General features: G+C 46.0%; 1 protein-coding gene across 1 annotated transcript in view; it reads left to right on the forward strand.

Moving 5' to 3' along the window:
• LPP (LIM domain containing preferred translocation partner in lipoma) overlaps window positions 1–22,511 on the forward strand; it is an 84,518-nt gene that overhangs the window by 46,658 nt on the left and 15,349 nt on the right. The window contains exons 3-4 of the mRNA XM_087933723.1: window positions 1,635–1,749; window positions 10,701–10,870. Coding sequence (XP_087789849.1) covers window positions 1,635–1,749; window positions 10,701–10,870 — 285 coding nt within the window. The remainder of the gene's footprint in view (window positions 1–1,634; window positions 1,750–10,700; window positions 10,871–22,511) is intronic.

The following is a 22,511-nucleotide window of genomic DNA, read 5'->3' on the forward strand; positions in this document are numbered from 1 at the left end:
CGAGCGGGGAAGGGGGGGCACATGGGAGAGGGAGGGAAGGGGGGAGGGAGGGAGAGAGAGAGAGAGAGAGACAACCTGCACACGAGGCCTTTTCAGACAATGAAATGTCGAGATTGCCCTTAAAAAAAGGGAAGGCATGAGAATTAAGAGAAACTCTGCTCCAACTCTTCGTGCCCGCGTCACTTTTCTTCACGTTACAAAAAGTTGTGTGTGTGTGGAGGGAGAGAGAGAGAGAGAGAGATGGAGGATAGAGAAAGAGAGGGATGGAGAGAGGGGGATGGAGAGAGAGGGGGTAGAGAGATGGATGGATGGATAGATAGTGATAGAATAGAATAGAATAGAATAGAATAGAATAGAATAGAATAGAATAGAATAGAATAGAATAGAATAGGGAAGAGAAGAGAAGAGAAGAGAAGAGAAGAGAAGAGAAGAGAAGAGAAGAGAAGAGAAGAGAATGCAGAAAAGAATAGAATAGAATAGAATAGAATAGAATAGAATAGAATAGAATAGAATAGAATAGAATAGAATAGCATTATAAATAATGGAATAGAATAGAATGAGAGAACAGAATAGGATAGAATAGAATAGAATTGAATTGAATTGAATTGAATTGAATTATGAATAATGGAATGGAATGGAATAGAATAGAATGAGAGAATAGGATAGAATAGAATAGAATAGAATAGAATAGAATAGAATAGAATAGAATAGAATTGTTGGAAGGGACCTTGGAGGTCTTCTAGTCCAACCCCCTGTTTAGGCAGGAAACCCTGTTGCATTTCAGACAAATGGTTGTCCAATCTCTTCTTAAAAACTTCCCATGTTGGAGCACTCTTTTAAAGCACTCTATTCTTATTCTGTTTTGTTCCATTCCAATATCTATTCTGTTCTATTCTGTTGTGTTCTATTCTATTCTATTCTATTCTATTCTATTCTATTCTATTCTATTCTATTCTATTTCTATTCTGTTCTGTTCTTATATATATGAACCCATGAGTTTATAGGTGCAACAGAAAGAGGTGAGAATTTTAAAGCCAGTAGGTATTATTTATTTTATTTCCTTGTTTCTGGGCTTAGTTATTCCATTTGTACATCCCTCCGTCTCACGAATCCAAGTGCAAGGGAGGCAGAGGTGTTTTGCAAAGGAAAAAGGCCATGGAGAAACATGGCGAACGCAGCGGGTACAAACTGCCTTTCGGTATAATTCTTCTTCTGGTTTCCTTACACCACACCCTTCCTTCATTTATCGTATTATTTTTTAATTCCTCCTCTGTGCCCTTCAAACTATTGCAGGTATGCCAGAACGCGCGCTTGCGTGAGTTTAAAAATACATACGCATGGGATGTGTTTTATATTTTAAATGGTGCATCTTATTAAGATGCTTTAAATCTGTGGGAACATCAATATGGAGCCGACACAGGGATGACTAACCTTTAAAACTCTTATGCTAAAGGCCTCGGCCCCTTTAAGACTGGTGGACTTCACCTCCCAGAATTCCCTAGCCGATGCTGGGAGTTGAAGTCCACCAGTCTTAAAGGGGCCGAGTTTGGAGACCCCTGGTGTAGACCATCTTGAAAATCTCCCAAATCCCTGATTTTTTATTTCATTTTATTTTATTTTTCCTCCTTCTCCAGACTGAAAATTCGGCTCCGAGTCCAGGATCCGCATTTAGACCGGAGGATGAATTAGAACACTTGACCAAAAAGATGCTGTATGATATGGATAATCCACCTTCCGAAGACTACTTCGGTGAGTTTGATGATTTTCCCGTGCATTTTTTGGCGACTGGAAAAAAAAAGAAAAAGAAAAAAGGTTGACTTACGACCAATCCTCGCACTTAGGACCGTGTTGCAGACTCCTGGATCGCCCATCGTGACGTTCCCGGGGAGCTTTTGACAAGCAAAGTTCAGTTAGGGGGGAGCTGATTCATTTTAACGACCGCACGACTCATTAACAACTCCAGTGATTCACTTAACGACCGAGTCATTCACCAGGGGTGGGGTTCTATAGAACCGGTTGTTATGATTCTGCCCAGTTTGGAGAACTGGCAAATGGTGCCATTGGTTGGCCCTGCCTTCCCTCCCCACCCAATCATTCCTTACCTGGCAGGTGCGCCATCAAACCTGCGTTTGGTAAGTTGCTATTTTTCCTTTTTTTTTCCCCCGACCATCAGCTGTTTTGCTGTGCCGGGAGATTTAGATTAGCTAGAAAGTAGGAAATGGTTGAATTTCTTGCTTTTCAACTAATCTAAAAGCAGAGTTGAACCTTCCTTAGGACAGAAGCTTCTATTTTTCAGTGCAGACTCAGGTAGAAGACTGCAGAAAGATAGATCTCTGAGTGAATCTGTGATTCTGGGAGCAACTCAATCTACCTGCCTGCTTTGCCTGATTTGGGGTAAAAGTTGCTCTTGTTTTAAATAAAAAATTCAATATTTATATATATGGTGTGTTGTGAATTAATTTTGTGAGTTTGCTTGCTGGGAAATTTTAGGAGTTTGCTTACAAGCAAATTTTATGTGACACACTCAGGTAGCCGATGGCAGAAAGATAGATCTCTAAGTTGAATCTGTGATTCTGTGAGCAACTTAAGCTGCCTACCTGGTTTGCCTCATTTTGGGTAAAAGTTGCTCTTTTCTTCATAAAAAAATTCAATATTTACACAAATATTTGTAATATTTACATATAAGCTACGCCCAGACAGTCACATGACCCCCTAGCCATGCCCAGTCAGCAAGCCACGCCCTCCCAGTCACATGACCCACAAATTAGGCCACGCCCACACATCCAGTTGTTAAGAATTTGAATCCCACCCCTGGCGTTCATGTACCAACTGACGTTGAGTAGCCAAGAAGTCCCTTAACAACTGCAACTTAACAACTTAACAACCAGGGCAAAAAAAAAAAAAAAATGTCATAAAATTTGGGATTGCCTCGCCTAACAACCACTTTGCTGAACCACAGAAAATTATGATGTCAGTTGCGGTTGTAAGTCGAGGACCCTCTGAATCCAAAAAAAAGAGGGGGGGAGATCTGTTGTTCAAAGGGGAAAAAAAGGGTATTTTAAGGAATCTGCACCTTTGCTTGTTCTCTGATCTTTGTCTTTAGAAATGTGAGAGAATTGTGGAATACTGGTGGCAGAGAGTTCCCCAGACATCTTCTTTTACACGGGGGAAAAAATTAATGTTCAAAGCTAAGGCATTGGCTGTCTTACGGTCTTGGCTTCTACTGCAGGATCACCAAACTTTTAAGACTTGTGGACTTCAACTCCCAGAATTCCTTAGACAGCCATGCGGGGGGTGGGATTCTACCAGTTCAGACTGGTTCTATAGATCCGGTTGTTACAATTCTGCGCAGTTCGGAGAACCGGCAAATCGTGCTCCTGGCTGGCCCCTCCCCACCCAGTCAATCCTTATCGTGCATGCCCAAGATTGCTGACTCCCCCACCTACTCATTCCTTAAGGTATTTCTTTTTTCACCTCCCAACAATCAGCTGTTCCAACGATCAGCTGTTCCAACGACCAAGTGTTCCATTGATCAGCTGTTCCCACAATCAGCTGTTCCCACAATCAGCTGTTCCAAAGACCAGGTGTTCCATCGATCAGCTGTTCCAACAATCAGCTGCTCCAACGATCAGCTGTTCCAACGACCAGGTGTTCAATTGATCAACTGTTCCAACAATCAGCTGTTCCCACAACCAGCTGTTCCAACAATCAGCTGTTCCCACAACCAGCTGTTCCAACAATCAATTGTTCCAACAATCAGCTGTTCCAACGATCAGTTGTGCAGGATTTTTTTCGCTGTCTTACTGCTTCGCCCAGGGAATTGCTCCTGGGAGCAAAAATATACCCCCACCCCCGGAGGCTTCCCTGAGACCCAGAAGGCCCCAAAGATCAGGGGGCGTGCTGCAAAAAAAGAGGAGAAGCCATGCCCACACAGTCACATGGCCATGCCCACTTAGCCACACCCACAGAACTGGTTGTTAAAAAATTTGAATCCCACCTCTGCAGCCTGGTGGGGGGGTTTTTTTCCGCCTACCCACTAAAGCAGAGAGATTGCAGAGGAAAGGATTACAAGAGAGTAAGCTATGCTGGCCGAGGCATTCTGGGAGTTGAAGTCCACCAGTCAGTCTTTAAGTAGCCGAGTTTAGACACCCCTGCTCATCCCAGGCCCGATCCACGGAAACTGAGAACCCAACAGACTACCTTGACTGCAGTTGATGTCGGACCATTTCTGCAGAGAAATTCAAACGTCCTAGAACAACCGTCCTCTCACTCCGGGCCAGGTTTGCGCACGTGAGCATTAGGTCAACTGCACCGGGACGCATTAAAGAACAAAATCTGCCGAGGGCCGCGATTTCTTGAATGGAAGGAACCTAATTAACGGAGCTGGAAAGCTTCTAGCCATCATCATAATTCATGAGTGTAGCTTGGTCCAAATTATGACATCTGAGAAGGCAAGCAGGGTTAGAAAAGGTCGTTGGGTCGGCTGGGTTCTTTCTGCCTTTCTTCCTTTTTATTTCCAGCCCTCTTATCTGCCTGTTTCTCGGGTAGTCCTCGACTTACGATGACAGTTGCAACCAGAATAGATAGGATAGGATAGGGGGAGGGAAGGAGGTAGGGACAGACAGATGAGAGGGAGAGAGAGAAGGAGGGAGGGAGGAAGGGACAGACAGACAGGGGAGGGGGAGAGAGAGAGAGAGAGAGAGAGAGAGAGAGAGAGAATCAAACTTCAAATATCTATTGCTAAGTACCCAGATTTGGATTGCCAGACTGTGGGGATGTTGCCATGGTCATAAGTGTGAGGAATGGGAGGGAGGGAGGGAGGGAGGGAGGGAGGGAGGGAGGGAGGAAGGAAGGAAGGAAGGAAGGAAGGAAGGAAGGAAGGAAGGAAGGAAGAAAGAAAGAGAGGGAGGGAGGAGAGAATAGGAAGGCAGGAAGGAAAAGATGAAAGGGAAGGAAGGAAGGAAGGAAGGAAGGAAGGAAGGAAGGAAGGAAGGGAGGGAGGAAGAAGGAAGAAAGAAAAAGAGGGAGGGAGGAGAGAATAGGAAGGCAGGAAGGAAAAGATGGAGAGAGGGAGGGAAGGAAGGAAGGAAAAGGGAGGAAAAAGGAAGGAAGAAAAAGAGGGAGGAAGGAGGAAGGAAGGAGAGAATAGGAGAGCAGGAAAGAAAAGATGGACAGAGGGAAGGAAGGAAAGAAGAAACGAAGAAAAAGAGGGAGGAAGGAAGAAATAAAAAGGGAAGAAGGGAGGAAGGAAGGCAGAAAAGGTGCATAAGAGATACAGGATTAAAAGAAGAGGTCTGAATACAGGTGATCTCAAATTGTGGAGTTGGGAAACAGCTGCAGAGCAGTGAGTGTGCAGGATGGCTTAATGGGGCCTTAGTTTTATGGGGAGGGGGCCATATTCATCGCTCCTTTCTCTTCCTCCTCCTCCTCTTCCTCCTCCCCCCCCATCGGCCCCGCATTTCAAATTCAACAAGCATTTTGATTTTGGCTCTTGGTTGGGGAACGAGAAATTAATCACTAAAGCTCCTTAAAGCCAGAACATTTGGTACAGATTTCACAGGGTTTTATTAGCGTGCCCGTGACTCATAAAAGTCCTCCAAAGTAAAGTTTCTACTTATTTATTTATACGTCGAGTTTATATGGACACCCAACTCCTGAAAAATTGACACTGGGCCACGTTCCCGCAAGACTCTAAAACAGTTAAACCCGTAAACTTCCACTATTTTTTTAAAAAAATAGTGGTTTTTTTTAATAATGATGTATTTACATTGTAAATGAAATTGTATCCTACTTGAATAATATGTCACACTAAACGCTATAGAAAATAGAAATACTAAATATAAATATAATGATATAAACCACTTAAAATACATAACAAACATGACACGGTTCAATTAGTTGGGCAGCATAAATAAGCAAATAATAAATAAATAGACGGTGTTATATAATATAATTTTATAATAATGTAAAATATAATAAATAGTATCATTATAAATTAATCAGTATTCTCTACTCCTCTGCAGTGTATTGAGAATTCGGTTACCCCAGTTGCAGAATTCACACAACAGATTATAATCCAACACATCTGGATGTCAGATCCTAGGGGGTTTGTTTTTAAGTATATATCCTAATATTATGGGCAGGGAGATATGAGCATGTGTCAGGAAGGAAGAAAGGAAGGAAGGAAGGAAGGAAGGAAGGAAGGAAGGAAGGAAGGAAGGAAGGAGGATGCTTGTGTGGAAGGAAAAAGGGAAGGAAGGGGAAAAGAAGGAAAGGAAGGAGAAAGAAAGGAAAGGGAGGAGAAGAAGGAGGACGGCAGGGAAGGAAGGAAGGAAAAGAAGAAGAAAGGAACAATGCATGGAAGGAGAAGGAGGAGGCAGGGAATGAAGGAAGGAAGGAAGGAAGGAAGGAAGGAAGGAAGGAAGGAAGGAAGGAGGGAGGGAGGCAGAAGAGGCAGGGAAGGAAGGATGCATGTGTGGAAGGAAAGGAAAAAGGGAAGGAAGGGGAAAGAAGGAAAGGAGCGAGAAAGAAAGGAAAGAGGGAGGAGAAGGAGGATGGCAGGGGAGGAAGGAAGGAAAAGAAGAAGAAAGGAACAATGCAGGAAGGAGAAGGAGGAGGCAAGGAAGGAAGGAAGGAAGGAAAAGAGGCAGGAAAGGAAGGATGCATGAATGGAAGGAAGGAAGGGAAGGAAGAAGGAAGGAAAAGAAGAAAGGAATGATGCATGGGAGGAGGAGAAGAGAAGGAAAGAAGGAGAAGGAAGGAAGGAAAGGAAGAAGAAAGGGACGATGCATGTAAGGAGAAGGAAGGAGGCCAGGAAGGAAGGAAAAGAAGCAGAGAGGCAGAGAAGGAAGAATGCATGAATGGAAGGAAGGAAGGAAAGGAAGAAAAAAGGAATGATGCATGGAAGGAGAAGGAGAAGGAGGAGGAGGGGAAAAAGGAAGGAAGGAAGGAAGGAAGGAAGGAAGGAAGGAAGGAAGGAAAAAGAGATAGGGAGGCAGAGAAGGAAGGATGCATGAATGGGAGGAAGGAAGGAAAGGAGAGGAAATGAAGAAGGACGGAAGAAGGTCTGGATAGAAGGAGAAGAGGCGGGGAGGAACCCACTCTAACGGTCTTCCATTTCCCCTCATCTAACAAGGATTATTAACTGCACCAAGAAAATAAACCAGCTTCTGCCAAACTTGGGCAGGGGAGGAGAGAGGGGGAGGAGGGCCATCTTTAGTGGGGAGGGGGAGATTACACTGCGGCCCATTTCGTATCCTCTCCCACGCCCCAAAATTCTGGAGTGGACCCAAAACTCGCCTGCCACGAGTGTTTCTGCCCCTGGAAACTCTGGACAGATAACACAACCGCTAGCGTGGTCCTCGCCTTATGAGGGCAATTCAGCCCAACGTTTCCATGGCTACACGAGACGGTCGTGAAGTGAATTTTCGCCCCCTTTTTACGACTTTTCTTGGCACGGTCGTTAAGCAAATCGTTGCAGCGGCGCTTAACTTAACTCACACAGTCGTTAAGTGAAATGGGCTTTTCCCCCGCCATCGTTGCAACCGTCATAATTACAAGCCAAGCGGCCTGAATTTTTGATCACATGATCAACGGGGGATGGTGACGCGGTCGTCAGTGCGAGGACCGGTCGTTAAGTCCCTTTTTTTTTTTTCAGTGCCGCTGTAACTGTCACTAAATAAACGGTCGTAAGTCGAGAACAACCGGTTTCCAAGCTCCTTTTTGGACATTATTTTTTTTTCCACCCTGTAATGAAATGCTCGAATCGGCCGGATGTGACCAATTCAGCCTTCTGGACAATTATTTTTGGCAGTCCGCCTTGAAGACAAACTTTCCAAACAAAAAACACACACAACTTGGAGATGGATCTGGTGTCTTTCCAAACCAGAATCTTCCTAAATAATTTTTTTTTGGGGGGCGATATTTGGAGCTTCCGTTTCTCTGCAAGACGCCATAAAACAGTCGGTTCCGGCGTGCAGAACGCAAGTTTCGACGCCAGGATCGAACTGAAGGAGGAGGTCGTGATGGGAGCGTTTCCTAGATTGAAGGGCTCTTGGGTCAGTTGGATAGCAACCCCTGGGGGATTCCGCTGCCCCCCACCTCCCAAAAAAACCCCAACCATGGCTGAGATCTGTGGTCTAGGTACAGGGGTTCTCCGACCTTGGCCGCTTTAAGACTTGTAGACTTCAACTTCCAGAATTACCTGATCCAAACGCATTATTTTTGATGGGTATCCCGTTGGGATTGGCTTACTCTCTTGTAATCCCTTTCTCTGCAGTCTCTTTTCGATGTGGATCCCGTTGGGATCGGCTTACTCTCTTGTAATCCCTTTCTCTGCCGTCTCTTTTCGATGTGGATCCCCATTGGGATCGGCTTACTCTCTTGTAATCCCTTTCTCTCTGCAATCTCTTTCCGATGTGGATCCCTGTTGGGATCGGCTTACTCTCTTGTAATCACTTTCTCTGCCATCTCTTTTCGGTGTGGATCCCCCTTGGGATCGGCTTACTCTCTTGTAATCCCTTTCTCTGCAATCTTTTTCTGATGTGTGTCCCCGTTGGGATCGGCTTACTCTCTTGTAATCCCTTTCTCTGCAGTCTCTTTTCGATGGGTGTCCCCGTTGGGATCGGCTTACTCTCTTGTAATCCCTTTCTCTGCAGTCTTTTTCAATGTGTGTCCCCATTGGGATCGGCTTACTCTCTTGTAATCCCTTTCTCTGCAGTCTCTTTTCGATGTGGATCCCCGTTGGGATCGGCTTACTCTCTTGTAATCCCTTTCTCTGCCGTCTCTTTTCGATGTGGATCCCCATTGGGATCGGCTTACTCTCTTGTAATCCCTTTCTCTGCAATCTCTTTCGATGTGGATCCCTGTTGGGATCGGCTTACTCTCTTGTAATCCCTTTCTCTGCCATCTCTTTTCGGTGTGGATCCCCCTTGGGATCGGCTTACTCTCTTGTAATCCCTTTCTCTGCAATCTTTTTCTGATGTGTGTCCCCGTTGGGATCGGCTTACTCTCTTGTAATCCCTTTCTCTGCAGTCTCTTTTCGATGGGTGTCCCGTTGGGATCGGCTTACTCTCTTGTAATCCCTTTCTCTGCAGTCTTTTTCAATGTGTGTCCCCATTGGGATCGGCTTACTCCCTTGTAATCCCTTTCTCTGCAATCTCTTTTCGATTTGGTCCCCGTTGGGATCGGCTTACTCTCTTGTAATCCCTTTCTCTGCAATCTTTTTTTGATGGGTGTCCCCGTTGGGAACGGCTTACTCTCTTGTAATGCCTTTCTCTGCAATCTCTTTCCGGTGTGGGTCCCCGTTGGCATCGGCTAACTCTCTTGTAATCCCTTTCTCTGCAATCTCTTTTCGGTGTGGATCCCCATTGGGATCGCCTTCCTCTCTTGTAATCCCTTTCTCTGCAATCCCTCAGCTCCAAGAGGTGGGAGGAAAAGAAATAAGCAGGTCTGGCTGGAGAATTCTGGGAGTTGAAGTCCACAAGTCTTCAAGTTGCCAAGGTTGGAGACCCTCCCTGGTCTAGGAGACCCAGGGGGCGCACGGTTGGAAAAGGTGCCCTTGTGTGTATCAACGTGTCACCCACATTTTTAGGTCCTCTTTCAAAAGAAGTGGCTCTTCCCTGTTGAGTTTCCCAGAATTGTATCCTTGGCTGTATATGATGGATGATTTTAACCGGGTTACTAGGTTCATCCAGGTCTTTTGGGCCATAATTGTACCGCATGAGCTGAACTGCACTGATGATGTTAGCTAGTTGGGTCATGAAACGTCTGGAAGAAAATGGCCAAGTTCAGAGAGCGACAATCACCTCACAGACGTTCTCCTCCTCCTCCTCCTCCTCCTCCTCCTCCTCCTCCTCCTCCTCCTCCTCCTCCTCCTCCTCCTCCTCCCTGTACACCTCACTCCCTTCCAGCACTGCTGATGTTAGCTAGTTGGGTCATGAAACGTCTGGAAGAAAATGGCCAAGTTCAGAGAGCGACAATCACCTCACAGACGTTCTCCTCCTCCTCCTCCCTCCTCCTCCTCCTCCTCCTCCTCCTCCTCCCTGTACACCCTCACTCCCTTCCAGCACTGATGATGTTAGCTAGTTGGGTCATGAAATGTCTGGAAGAAAATGGCCAAGTTCAGAGAGCGACAATCACCTCACAGATGTTCTCCTCCTCCGCCTCCTCCTCCTCCTCTTCCTCCTCCTCCTCCTCCTCCTCCTCCCTGTACACCCCTTCCAGCACTGATGATGTTATCTAGTTGGGCCATGAAATGTCTGCACGAAAACAACGAAGTTCAGAAAGTAGCAAGGATCCCATACAGTCGTCTTCGTTGTCCTCCTCCTCCCTTCTTCTCTGCCACCATTTCTGCTTCCACTTCCTTCTCTTCTTCCTCCTCCTCCACCCCTATCACCATTCCTCCTCCTCTTCCTCCCTGTACACCTCACTCACTTCTAGCACTGATGTGGCTACCTAGTCAGGTAATGAAACATCTACCAACAAACCACCCAGCTCAGAGAGCACCCAGGACCCCACAGTCCTCCTCTTCCTCCTCTCCTCCTTCCTCCCTCTTCCTCTTCCTCACTGCCAACCTCACTCCCTTCCAGCAGTTCCACCCGGAGCTACTCCTAGGCGGTTGTGGAAGCCAAAGCGTTTGGATCAGATGTTAGTTTGGTTTTTTTTTAATCAACTTAAATCTGTCTCTTTGCTCCTCCCAGGCCGTTGCGCCCGTTGCGGCGAGAACGTGGTCGGAGAAGGAACCGGTTGCACCGCCATGGACCAGGTCTTTCACGTCAACTGCTTCACCTGTATGATTTGCCACAACAAGCTCCGGGGACAACCTTTCTACGCCATGGAGAAGAAGGCCTATTGTGAGCCTTGCTACATTGTGAGTAGCCCTCCTCCTCGCCACGCCAAGCGTGGTTTGGTTTACTCCACTTTATGGCCGTTGCGCCCTCGTACAACGAGATTAAACGCCATCTTCAGTGTGCATTATAACTAATTGAAATAAAACACAATGTGACGTCCCAAACGGGCGTGACACTAAAAATAACAAAGTCCCCAAAGTAGAACCAATTCCCTTTAATGCCTCCTCTAACTTAGGCTTCAATGTCCAAGTATCCTTGGCTAGAGATCAAACTCTTCCAAAAAAAAGACAGTCTATGAAGGTCAGAAATGCAGTCCGAATCCAAAGTAAAGATAATTAGAAATTTCAAAAAACCCAACACAAACCACGCTGAAGTAATTGACACGGCAGGCCCAGAGGATAAATGGCAGACTTCCAACAAGATAACGCAGCAACCACAGCCAACGCAGCCAAAACCCAGATAAGCCTCCACCAAGATAACACACGCTTTGCTTCCAGCAAGGAGCTGTGTGCAAACCCTCCCGTTTATATCCTGTTCAACCAGCTGCAACAAATGAAGGGGATCAGGGCCCCTTCCTTCCCTGTCAACCATGTTGCTCCCTTCTCGGTTCCTCCCTGCGTGCCGTGAGATGATAGAAGATAGGTGGGCCTGGGTCTTCCTCTGAGTGCCCAGCCGGACTGCGCCCTTCCCTCGTTTCCTCCACAGCCACTGGAGCCACACTCCCACTTCCTGTCGGCTGCTCAACCTCCCCCTCAGAATCAGACTCCAACAAGGGCGTGACCGCACAAACACACATCCTTCACATTCTGGACCAGGGACGGCTAACGGAGCGGCCCAGGCATGCGGACGTACCTTCCTAAAATGCAATGCCCGCACGTCCCCCACTCATGCGCTCCTCCCTCCACACATATGCGCTCATCATCCCTCCACGCCCCCGTGCGTGCATGCATGTCCCCTGCACACAGGCCCTGCCACCACCCCGGCATGTGCCCTGCGCCTCCATGCGTACGAGGCGGAAACCTAAAGGCCAGATTGCGGCAGGAGTCACAGGTGCGATGGAGGTGACGTGGGGTCATGCCGCCTCTGGCATAGGTGCCATAGGTTGCCCTTCACGGTTCTGCACAACTGAACGGAAAGGACGTTGCTTGAATATTGCAGGATTCAGTAGCGCCGCGCTAGAAGCTGTTTTTCATCCTATTTGTCCTCGTTTTTATTGCCCTGTATCGCCTGCCAGATCAGGGGTCGCCAACCTTTCGGACCTCAGGGACCCCCAAATCCCGTGGACCGGAGACCCTGGGAAAATGCCCCCACCCCCAAAAAAAAATGTCTGCAGGAAAATCCCCCATTGTGTTTTCCTACCTATGGATCGTTCTTTACTTGGGATTTCCAGCTCCGTTCTCAGGGGGGGAGAGAGAGAAAGAAAGAGAGAGAGAAAGAGAGACTTTTGGCTTCGTGAAAGGAAAGCAGCAGAAGCTTCCAGGTGGCCCCCTTTTGCGACCTTCCGGCAAGCCAGATCCACTTAACAACCGCATTACTAAATTAACCACCTGAAGGGATTCACTTCACAACGGCAGCCAGAAAGCTCGCAAAATGGGGCAAAATTAACTCAACAACCGTGTCTCACTCAGCAATGGAAGTTTGGGGCTTAAATGTCGTCCAGGATGACCTGTAACAAAGCGGAAAGGGACCTTGGAGGTCTTCTAGTCCAACCCCTCGGCTCCGGCAACCATTCGTGGAGAAATGGTCGTCCAGTCTCTTCTTGAAAAGCTCCGGGGGTGGAGCAAGAAATGGAGGGAGGGAGAGATGGAGGGAGGGTGGGATGGAGGGATTAAAGGATGAATAGAGGGAGGGAGGGAAAGATAAATGGATTGAAGGAAGGAGGTAGAGAGGGGAGGGATGGTGGGATGAAAGGATGGAGGGAAGGAGAGAGGGGAGAGATGGATGAAAGGAAGGAAGGGAAAGATGGAGGGATGAAAGAATGGAGGGAGGGACGGAGGGATGGATGGAAGGAAGGATGAAGGGATAGAGGGACGGAAGGATGAATGGAAGCAGGGAGAGAGGGAAGGAAGGATGAAGAGATGGAGGGATGGAAGGATGAATGGAGGGAGGGATAGAGGGAAGGATGGATGAAGGGATGGATGAAGGGATGGAGGGAGGGAGAGAAGGAAGGCGGGATAGATGCACGGATGGATCTTTGCCCTCCCGTCCTAGGCCAAGGGGGGAGGGTGTCCTCCCCCTCCTCCTTCTCAGCAGAGGACCTCCCAGGGCTGGTGTGGGCCCTGCCCCTCCCTCGGCCCTGCCGGAGAGCTTGAAGGCCTCTCCGCCTCCCTCCGAAAAGGGTCAAACATCTCGTCATCCTATCCCTCAATGCGCTTCATTAGCCTGAGTGGCGTCCTGGCAGGAGCTCAGCAACCGGCCTGGGAGGGAAGGGGGGAGGACCAGGGAAAGGGAGAGGGACAACCCCCTCCCCCCCCCTCCTCCTCCTCCCTCCAGGTCATTATCAGATCCTCATTGAGGCGTAGAAACGAATCGTTCGGGTGACATGCAGGCCTGGGAGCTGAGGAGAGGGTGACCGGACCACTGGAGACCACCCAGAGCCCCCATAGCTCAGGGTCATGTTAAATGGGATAGAGAGAAGGCTTTCTCCTTCTCCCTGTCCTCCTCCACCATCACCCTTTCGCCTCCTCCTCCTCTTCTCGGTTTCCATCCATTGTTCCTTGTCTGGTCTTCAGGGGCTTTGGAGAATAGCTTGACCCCCTTCCTCCTCCTCTCTGGGGCAGCCCCTCAAATATTGGAAGATGCTCTCCTGTCTCCCCTGGTCCTTTTGTTCATTAAAATCAGATTAAAGTCGGATTAACAGAGTTGGAAGGGACCTTGTAGATCATCTAGTCCAACCCCCTGCCCTCAAATATTGGAAGATGCTCTCCTGTCTCCCCTGGTCCTTCTCTTCCCTAGACTAGACAGGCCCAGTTCCTGCAACCGTCCATCGTATGTTTGAGTCTCCAGTCCCCTCATCCTCCTGGTTGCTCTTCTCTGCACTTTTTCTAGAGTCTCAACATCTTTTTTTATAGTGTGGCAACCAAAACTGGATGCGGGATTCCAGGTGTGGCCTTACTAAGGCTTTATAAAGTGGAATTAGTACTTCCCTTGATCTTGACTGTATCCCTCGGTTAATACAATTTAGGATTGCATTGGCTTTTTTGGCTGCCGCTGCACACGGCTGGCTCCTATTTAGCTGGTTGTCCATTAAGATTCCGAGATCCCTCTCCCAGTTCCTGCTATTGACCCTGGTTTCACCCAGTCTGTATGGGTCCTTTTGGGTTTTCTTGCCTAAGTGTAGAACTTTACTTTTCTCTACATTGAATTTCATTTTATTAGATACAGCCCAGGATTCTAGTCTGTCAAGATCCATCTGGATCTTGAGCCTATCTTCTTGGGTGTTGGCTATTCCTGCCAGCTTAGTATCATCTGCAAATTTGGTCAATTCCCCTTCTAGTCCCTCATCTATGTCGTTAATGAAGATATTGAAGAGTCCTGGGCCTAAGACAGAACCTTGTGGCACCCCACTGCTTCCTTCCCTCCAGGTAGACTTAGACGTTGAGTACGGTTTGCCAGCCAGTTGCAAATCCATCTGGGGGTGGTGCTATCTATTCCACTTTTTTCTAGCTTGCTAAGGAGTAGGTTGTGGTCTACTTTATCGAATGCCTTGCTGAAATCTAAATATATTATGTCCACAGTATTTTGCTGGTCTACTAATTCAGTCACTGTGTTGAAGAATGAAATAAGATTGGTTTGGCACGATCTGTTCTTAACAAACCCGTGCTGACTGCTAGTTATTACTTGACTTGTTTCTAGATGTTGGCAGATCTGTTCTTTTTATTATCCGTTCCAGTACCTTCCCGGGTATTGATGTTAGGCTGATTGGTCTATAGTTTCCTGGGTCTGTTTTTTCCCCTTTTTTGAACCACATAGGAACCACATCAGCTCTTTTCCAGCCCTCTGGTAGTTCCCCGGTGCTCCAGGATTTTGGAAAGATATGGTGCAGCGCTTCTGAGATGACCTCTGCCAGCTCCTTTAAAACTATGGGAGGTCATCAGGCCCCAGTGATTTGTTTTCATCAAGATCAGACAGGTGTTCTCTTACTATTTTTTTTTTTTTGCTTATTTTAACTTTTATTTCTGTCTTTTACAGTTATGTTTTGGGTGGGTTGAGCTATAGTTTCTTTTTGCATGAAGACCGATGCAAAGAATGAGTTAAGCAGTTCCACTTTCATTCTGTTGCCTGTTACTTCCTTGCCTTCTTCTCTCTTTAGTGGACCGACTGTTTCCTTGATTTTTTTTTTCTTGTTATTTATATGTTGGAAGAAACTTTTTTTAAATTATCTTTGCCTTTTGTTGCAAGTCTTTGTTCGTTCTGAGCCTTGGCTATCCTGACTTCGTCTCTGCAGATTCTGTCTATCTGCTGATATTCTGCCTTAGTTGTACGTCCTTCTTTCCATTTTGTGTACTGGTCCTTTTTTTTTTTCTTTCAATTTGCCAGAGAGATCTTTGTGCGGCCATGCTGGTTTCTTCATGGATTTCTTTCTCAAGGATTAAGCAATACCCCCTGGACTTACATATCGCTTTATAGTGCCTTCCAGCCCCCTCTAAACGGTTTACAGAGTCAGCCTCTTGCCCCCAACAATCTTGAGTCATCATTTTACCCACCTTGGAAGGACGGAAGGCTGAGTCAACCCGGAGCCTGGAGGGATTTGATCTAGCAAATTGCAGGCAGCTGACTGCAGCAGAAGTAGCTTGCAGTACTGCAGTCTCACCACCGCGCCACCCATATTCTATCCCCCTGTTGATGCAGCCTAGAAGTGCGTTGGCTTTTTGGGCAGGTGTTGCCACACGGCTGGCTCACATTTAAGTGGATCACCCACTAGGACTCCGAGATCCCTCTTGCAATTCCCGCTACTGAGCCAGGTAGCACCTCTGTGCTGTACTTATGCATTTTATTTTTTCTATATTTTTTCTAAATATAGAACCTTCATTTTCTCCCCACCGAATTTAATTTTCCTTAGATAGGGCCCGGTGTTGAAGTCTATTGAGATCCCCCTGGATTCGGAGCCTGTCTTCTGGTGTGTTGGCAGCTTCGGTTCCTGCATTGCAAAATACGGTCAAGTGAACACCAGAAGCTCCCAAATTCTTCATATCCAACCAGGCTGTTTTCTAGAAATTAAATGTCGGATGAGCAGAAAAATCGCTTTTTTTTTAACTTACTGGTGCAGAAAATCCGATCTGATTCCAAACCACAGATAGCTTCTGGGTTGTTTTTGTTTTTTTCCTTTTTCTTCCCCTAGTAAAAGATTAAAAAGGACCAAAATAGCAACGTAGAGAGAGAGAGAGGGAGAGAAAAAATGAATAAACAAGATGCAAAAGAACTCTCGCACACGCATACACGCTCCTGTTTTTAAAATCCTTTATTTTTGTTTTTATCCCCAACCAAATTGGAGGGTAATTTACCCGAAAGACATTGTCAGCGCAATGCAGCTCGACAATTTGAATGTTAACGGCTTGTGGAGGCAGCGTTAAAGACGATTAAGTTCGTTTTCCTCTCCTCCTCTTCTCCCCTGAAGAGGCTGAAGAGTTCTTAACGACTTACCTGCAAAATAAGAAATATGAAATTCGTGAAAATACGGCGTGCCACACGTGGGATTCTACCGGTTCAGACCAGTTGAGTAGGACCGGTTGTTACGATTCTGCGCAGTTCGGAAACCTAACCCATCCGTCCCCATTTTAAGGACTTGAATTCCCAGAATCCCCCAGTTGTCATATATGGACTTCAACACCCAGAATCCCCCAGTCCTTCGTGTATGGATTTCTAACTCCCAGAATCCCCCAGTTCATGTATGGACTTCTAATTCCCAGAATCCCCCAGTTCATCATGTATGGACTTCTAACTCCCAGAATTCCCCAGTCCATCATGTGTGGACTTCAACACCCAGAATCCCCCAGTCCTTCGTGTATGGACTTCAACTCCCACAATCCCCCACCCATGTATGGATTTTAACTCCCAGAATCCCCAGTCCATCATGTATGGACTTCTAACTCCCAGAATCCCCAGTCCTTCAGGTATGGACTTCAACACCCATAATCCCCAGTCCTTCATGTATGGACTTCAACTCCCACAATCCCCACCCATGTATGGACTTCAACACCCAGAATCCCCAGTCCATCATGTGTGGACTTCAACTCCCAGAATCCCCCAGTTCATGTATGGACTTCTAATTCCCAGAATCCCCAGTTCATCATGTATGGACTTCTAACTCCCAGAATTCCCCAGTCCATCATGTGTGGACTTCAACACCCAGAATCCCCAGTCCTTCGTGTATGGACTTCAACTCCCACAATCCCCCACCCATGTATGGATTTTAACTCCCAGAATCCCCAGTCCATCATGTATGGACTTCTAACTCCCAGAATCCCCAGTCCTTCGGGTATGGACTTCAACACCCATAATCCCCCAGTCCTTCATGTATGGACTTCAACTCCCACAATCCCCCACCCATGTATGGACTTCAACACCCAGAATCCCCAGTCCATCATGTGTGGACTTCAACTCCCAGAATCCCCAGTCCTTCGTGTATGGACTTCAACTCCCACAATCCCCCACCCAAGTATGGATTTTAACTCCCAGAATCCCCCATTCCATCATGTATGGACTTCAACACCCAGAATCCCCCAGTCATGCAGGGACATTGAAGTCCACGCACATCAACTGGGGCATTCTGGGAGTTGAAGTCCCCCCCAACCTGAAGTTTCCGAGGTTGAGCAACCTTCGGTGTTCCTGCCTGCAGAGACGAATATGTTGGGCTTGTCAGGAAGAAGCCATGTTTACAAAGCCAAGGAGGCAACAGACGGCTAGATTTTGTACATTTTTCCGGCCGGTTGCTTGTTTGCTGTTCTCTGTCCTTAATCTTATTAAATGTGAGGAAAGATGCAGGATGTTTGCATAAATTCCCATTTGCAGAAATCAGTGCAAAAGGGAGGGAATAAAAGGATGGTTGGCTGTGTGGGAAGCTGAATGGAGCTGCAGAGGCGAGAAATATTAACCACGCCTCGTTCACCGTGGCCAGTTTCCCTCTCTCTTTCTTCCTCTTTCTTTCCCTCTTCCTCTCTTTCTTTTTCCTGTCCCCTTCCTTCCTTCCTTTCTTTCTTCCTTCCTTCCTTCCTTCCTTCCTTCCTTCCTTCCTTCCTTCCTTCCTTCCTTCCTTCCTTCCTTTCTTTCTTTCTTTCTTTCTTTCTTTCTTTCTTTCTTTCTTTCTCCCTTTCCCTATCTTTCTATCTTCCTCTTTCTTTCTCCTCTCTCGCTATTTCAGTCTTTCTGCCTTTCTATTTCTCTCTTATTCCTTTCTTTCTTTCTTTCTTTCTCTCTTTCCTTTCTTTCTTTCTTCCCCTTTTTCTTTCTTCCTCTGTCTTCCTTTTTCTCTCTTTTCTCTCTCATTCTTCCTCTCTTTTCTCTGCCTATTGCTTTTCTTTCTTTTTCTTTCTATCATTCCTTTTCTTTCTCTCTTCCTTTTTTATTTCATATATATATATATATATATATATATATATATATATATATATATATATATATATATATATATGCGTGTGTGTATGTATTTATATATGTATATATATATATATGTATGTATGTGTTTGTGTGTGTGTGTGTGTGTGTGTGTGTATATATGCCTTTCTTTTCTCTTTTTCTTTCCTCTCCTTCTTCCCCCTTCTTTCTTTCTTTCTGTCTGGCTGTATTTCTTTTTATTTCTTTTTCATTCTTTCTTTCTCTGTCTTCCTTTCTCTCTTTTCTCTGTCTCTCTTTCTTTTCTTTCTTTTTCTTTCTACCATTCCTTTTCTTTCTCTCTTCCTTTTTTATTTCTTTTCTCTCTCTCTCTCTATTTCTATCTTTCTTTCTGCCTTCTTTCTTTTTCTCTTTTTTCTTTCCTTCTTCCCCCCCCTCTTTCTTTCCTTCTGTCTGTCTTCCTTCCTTTCTTTCTCCTTCTTTCTTTCTTTCTCTGCCTTCCTCTTTCTTTTTCTCTGTTTCTCTCTCCCTCTCACACACACACATACACCCCGAGTAATCATATAACCTTACAATACCGTTCCTCCACCTTCTAAGTGGGCTCTGCGCACGGCCTCCCGCAACTCCGTTCTTTTTACAGCGCGGTTCCGCCTGTGAGCAACATCCCTTCTCAATTCACTCTGAGCATTTTCACAGCCCCCTGGAATAAAAGTTTAATCAGATGGAATTATCCTCCTCCTAACGTCCTCTTTAACCTTTTTTCTTGTTTCCGATCTCCCTCCCGTTATCACTTAAAACTTTTAAATCCTCCTTTTTGATCTATGCCCGTTTTCCGCCCCAAGTCGAGGAGGCCGGAGCCTCGGCGCGCTGAGGTCACCGGAAATTTTTAAAAAGTCTTAATTCCCTCAGTGCGCCACCTGCTCCCGCCGTGTTTCTTTCATGCCCCGTTAATGACTTTAATGGCAGCCTGCAGCTTTAAAAGACACCTTTATTAATCCCACTAAATCTTCCTTTTTTATTGTTATTTAAAAAAAGTCTTTTCTCCCCAGCCATTAGGGAGATGTGTTTAAAACCTGCGCCGCGAACCCCACCACCCCGTCTCCTAAAATAGACGGCTGGCGTAAATTCAGCAACCAGCCAACGGACAATTTGGCTCCGTGGATGAGGGGAGGGTGCAGGACGGCCCCTGCATTGACTGCCGTGGGTACAAGAAGCCACATTTTACAGTTGAAGAATGACAGGGTTGGAAGGGACCTGGTAGGTCATCTAGCCCAACCCCTCCGCCCAAGCAGACCTCACGCTGTTTTTTGACAGGTGGCCGTCCGGTCTCTTCTTAAACGTTCTCTCTGAGTGAGTTTGGCCTTTCCCAGTTGCAAAGGGGATCCTGGGCCGGCCTCAGGTCTGGGCAAGGAAGGGAGGAGCTCAGCCCACCTCAACTCCAAAGCGGAATTACTCTCCTGTTCTCCAGCATTCGCCGCGCTTTGTAACTTTTAAGTCCGGTGGACTTCAACTCCCAGAATTAAAATAAAACCCTAGTAAGGCACCTAAGACAAAGGAAGAAGGGATGAAAACTGAACGAGGAGAGATTTAACCTGGAAATAAGGAGGAATTTTCATACCTCCTCCCGCCTGCCATATTGACCTTTTTTGACTGTATCACGGTCTCGAGCGACTTCGCAAATTCTTCATTTCATTGGACTGCCATTTGTCGGAAATGGTGTCGGGTCTCCTGCTTGGGTTGGACTAGGTGACCTCCAAGGTCCCTTCCAACTCGGATTATCTGTTATTTGTCATCATTTGCCACTTGGAGGGCACGAAGTGAGAGCTGTGATGTCTTTCGGCTCGGCAAGCAGGATCTGTCCTCTGTTGGAGAAAAGAGATGGGAAGCCATCGCCCTGAGAGGCTAGCTTTCTCGGTGCAGATATTAACAGAGTTGGGAGGGGCCTTGGAGGTCATCTAGCCCAACCCCCTGCCCAAGCCGGAGAGCTCACCCCATTTCTGACCGAGGGCAGTCCAGTCTCTTCTTGAAAGCCTCCAGGGATGAAGCTCCCACAGCTTCCGAAGGGAACTTCTCTTCCATTGAATATAGAATAACAGAGTTGGAAGGGACCTTGGAGGTCATCTAGTCCAACCCCCTGCCCAAGCAGGAGACCACACACCATTTCTGATGGAGGGTAGTCCAGTCCCTTCTTGAAAGCCTCCAGGGATGAAGCTCCCACAACTTCCGAAGGCAACTTTTGTTCCTCCCTGTCAGAAAGTTTCTCCTTATTTCCAGGTTGAATCTCTCCTTGTTCAGTTTCCATCCATTGTTCCTTGTCTGGCCTTGGAGAATAGCTTGACCCCCTTCCTCCTCCTCTCTGGGGCAGCCCCTCAACTATTGGAAGATGCTCTCCTGTCTCCCCTGGTCCTTTTGTTCATTAAAATCAGATTAAAGTCAGTTTAACAGAGTTGGAAGGGACCTTGTAGATCATCTAGTCCAACCCCCCCTCCCTCAGATATTGGAAGGCTGCTCTCCTGTCTCCCCTGGTCCTTCTCTTCCCTAGACCAGCCAGGCCCAGTTCCTGCAACCGTCCATCGCGTGTTTTAGTCCCCTAATCCTCCTCGTTGCTTTTCTCTGCACTCTTTCCAAACTCTCAACATCTTTGTGCTGTAGGGTCTCCTGCTTGGGCAGGGGGTTGGACTAGATGACCTACAAGGTCCCTTCCCACTCTGTTATCTGCTAAAACTGGAGGCAGTACTCTAGGTGTGGCCTTACTAAGGCTTTACAGAGGGCGGGGGCGGTTTGGTTTTAGCTGTGTGCAAAACGTTTGTGGGTTTTGCGTTTCCCTTCTGAAGAAGCAGGCGACAATTTCCGGTGGGATTGTGTTGGAGGCTGAACTGGGGGCTGTAATGTCGCTGCTGGAGCGGTTGTAATTTACGGCGATTTTTATCACCCAGCTCATAATTATCCTGAAAGAGCCGGGCGGAACTCCTCCGAGTGATTTTATACTCTTTTAATGATCTTAATTAATCTTGTGGCCGTCCTGGGAGAAGGGGGGGGCGCGTTGGGGAGGCTTTGATGGCCCTCGGCTGTCCGTCTGTCCCGCACGAGACTGTCTGAAAGAGGTGGGAGAAAAGGGAATATCAGGTTTTTAAAACCCTCTGAGTTTAGTACAACCGGTCCTCGACTTACGACGTCAGTTGAGCCCGGAATTTAAGTTGCTAAGTGAGAAATTGGTGAAGGGAGTTTTCCCCCCCATTGTGCGACTTTTGACCTTTTTTACATGTACATTTTACGACGTTTTCCATTTCTTTTCCATGTTTTCATTTTACATTTTACGAGGTTTTGCATTTTTTACATTTCACATATTTTAATATTACATTTTATGACATTTTACAGCTCTTAACATTTTTTTTCACATTTGCCGTTTATACATTGTGCGTGTTTTTCATTTTTTTATATTTTTACATTTCACATATTTTATTTTTACATTTGACAACATTTTACAGGTCTTACATTTTTTTCACATTTTACATTTATGCATTTTGCGCATGTTACCTTTTATACTTTTTGTGACGTTTTCCATTTTTTACTTTTTTCCATTTCTTTTCCATGTTTTCATTTTACATTTAACAAGGTTTTGCATTTTTTACGTTTCACATATTTTATTATTACATTTTATGACATTTTACAGCTCTTACATTTTTTTTTCACATTTGCCTTTTATACACTGTGCGCGTTTTTCATTTTTTATATTTTTACATTTCACATATTTTAATATTATTACATTTGACGACATTTTACAGGTCTTACATTTTTTTCACATTTCACATTTATGCATTTTGCGCGTGTTACCTTTTATACATTTTGTGACATTTTCCATTTTTTACCTTTTTCCATTTTTTTTTTTACTTGTTTCAATTTTACATTTTGTATTTCACGAGGTTTCACATTTTTGATGTTCACATTTTGACGTTTGACAAATTTTCATTTGACATTTTGCGCTGACATTGGACATGTCTTACATTTTTAAACTTTTTACATTGATAACATTTTGCTCCGCTTCACATTTTTTTACATTTGACATGTTTTAATTTTACATTTTTACTTTTACGACCCTTTACATGTTTT

Source organism: Pseudonaja textilis, chromosome 4 (assembly GCF_049901715.1).
Source record: "Pseudonaja textilis isolate UNSWEBS1 chromosome 4, rPseTex1.2, whole genome shotgun sequence".
Taxonomy (NCBI): domain Eukaryota; kingdom Metazoa; phylum Chordata; class Lepidosauria; order Squamata; family Elapidae; genus Pseudonaja; species Pseudonaja textilis.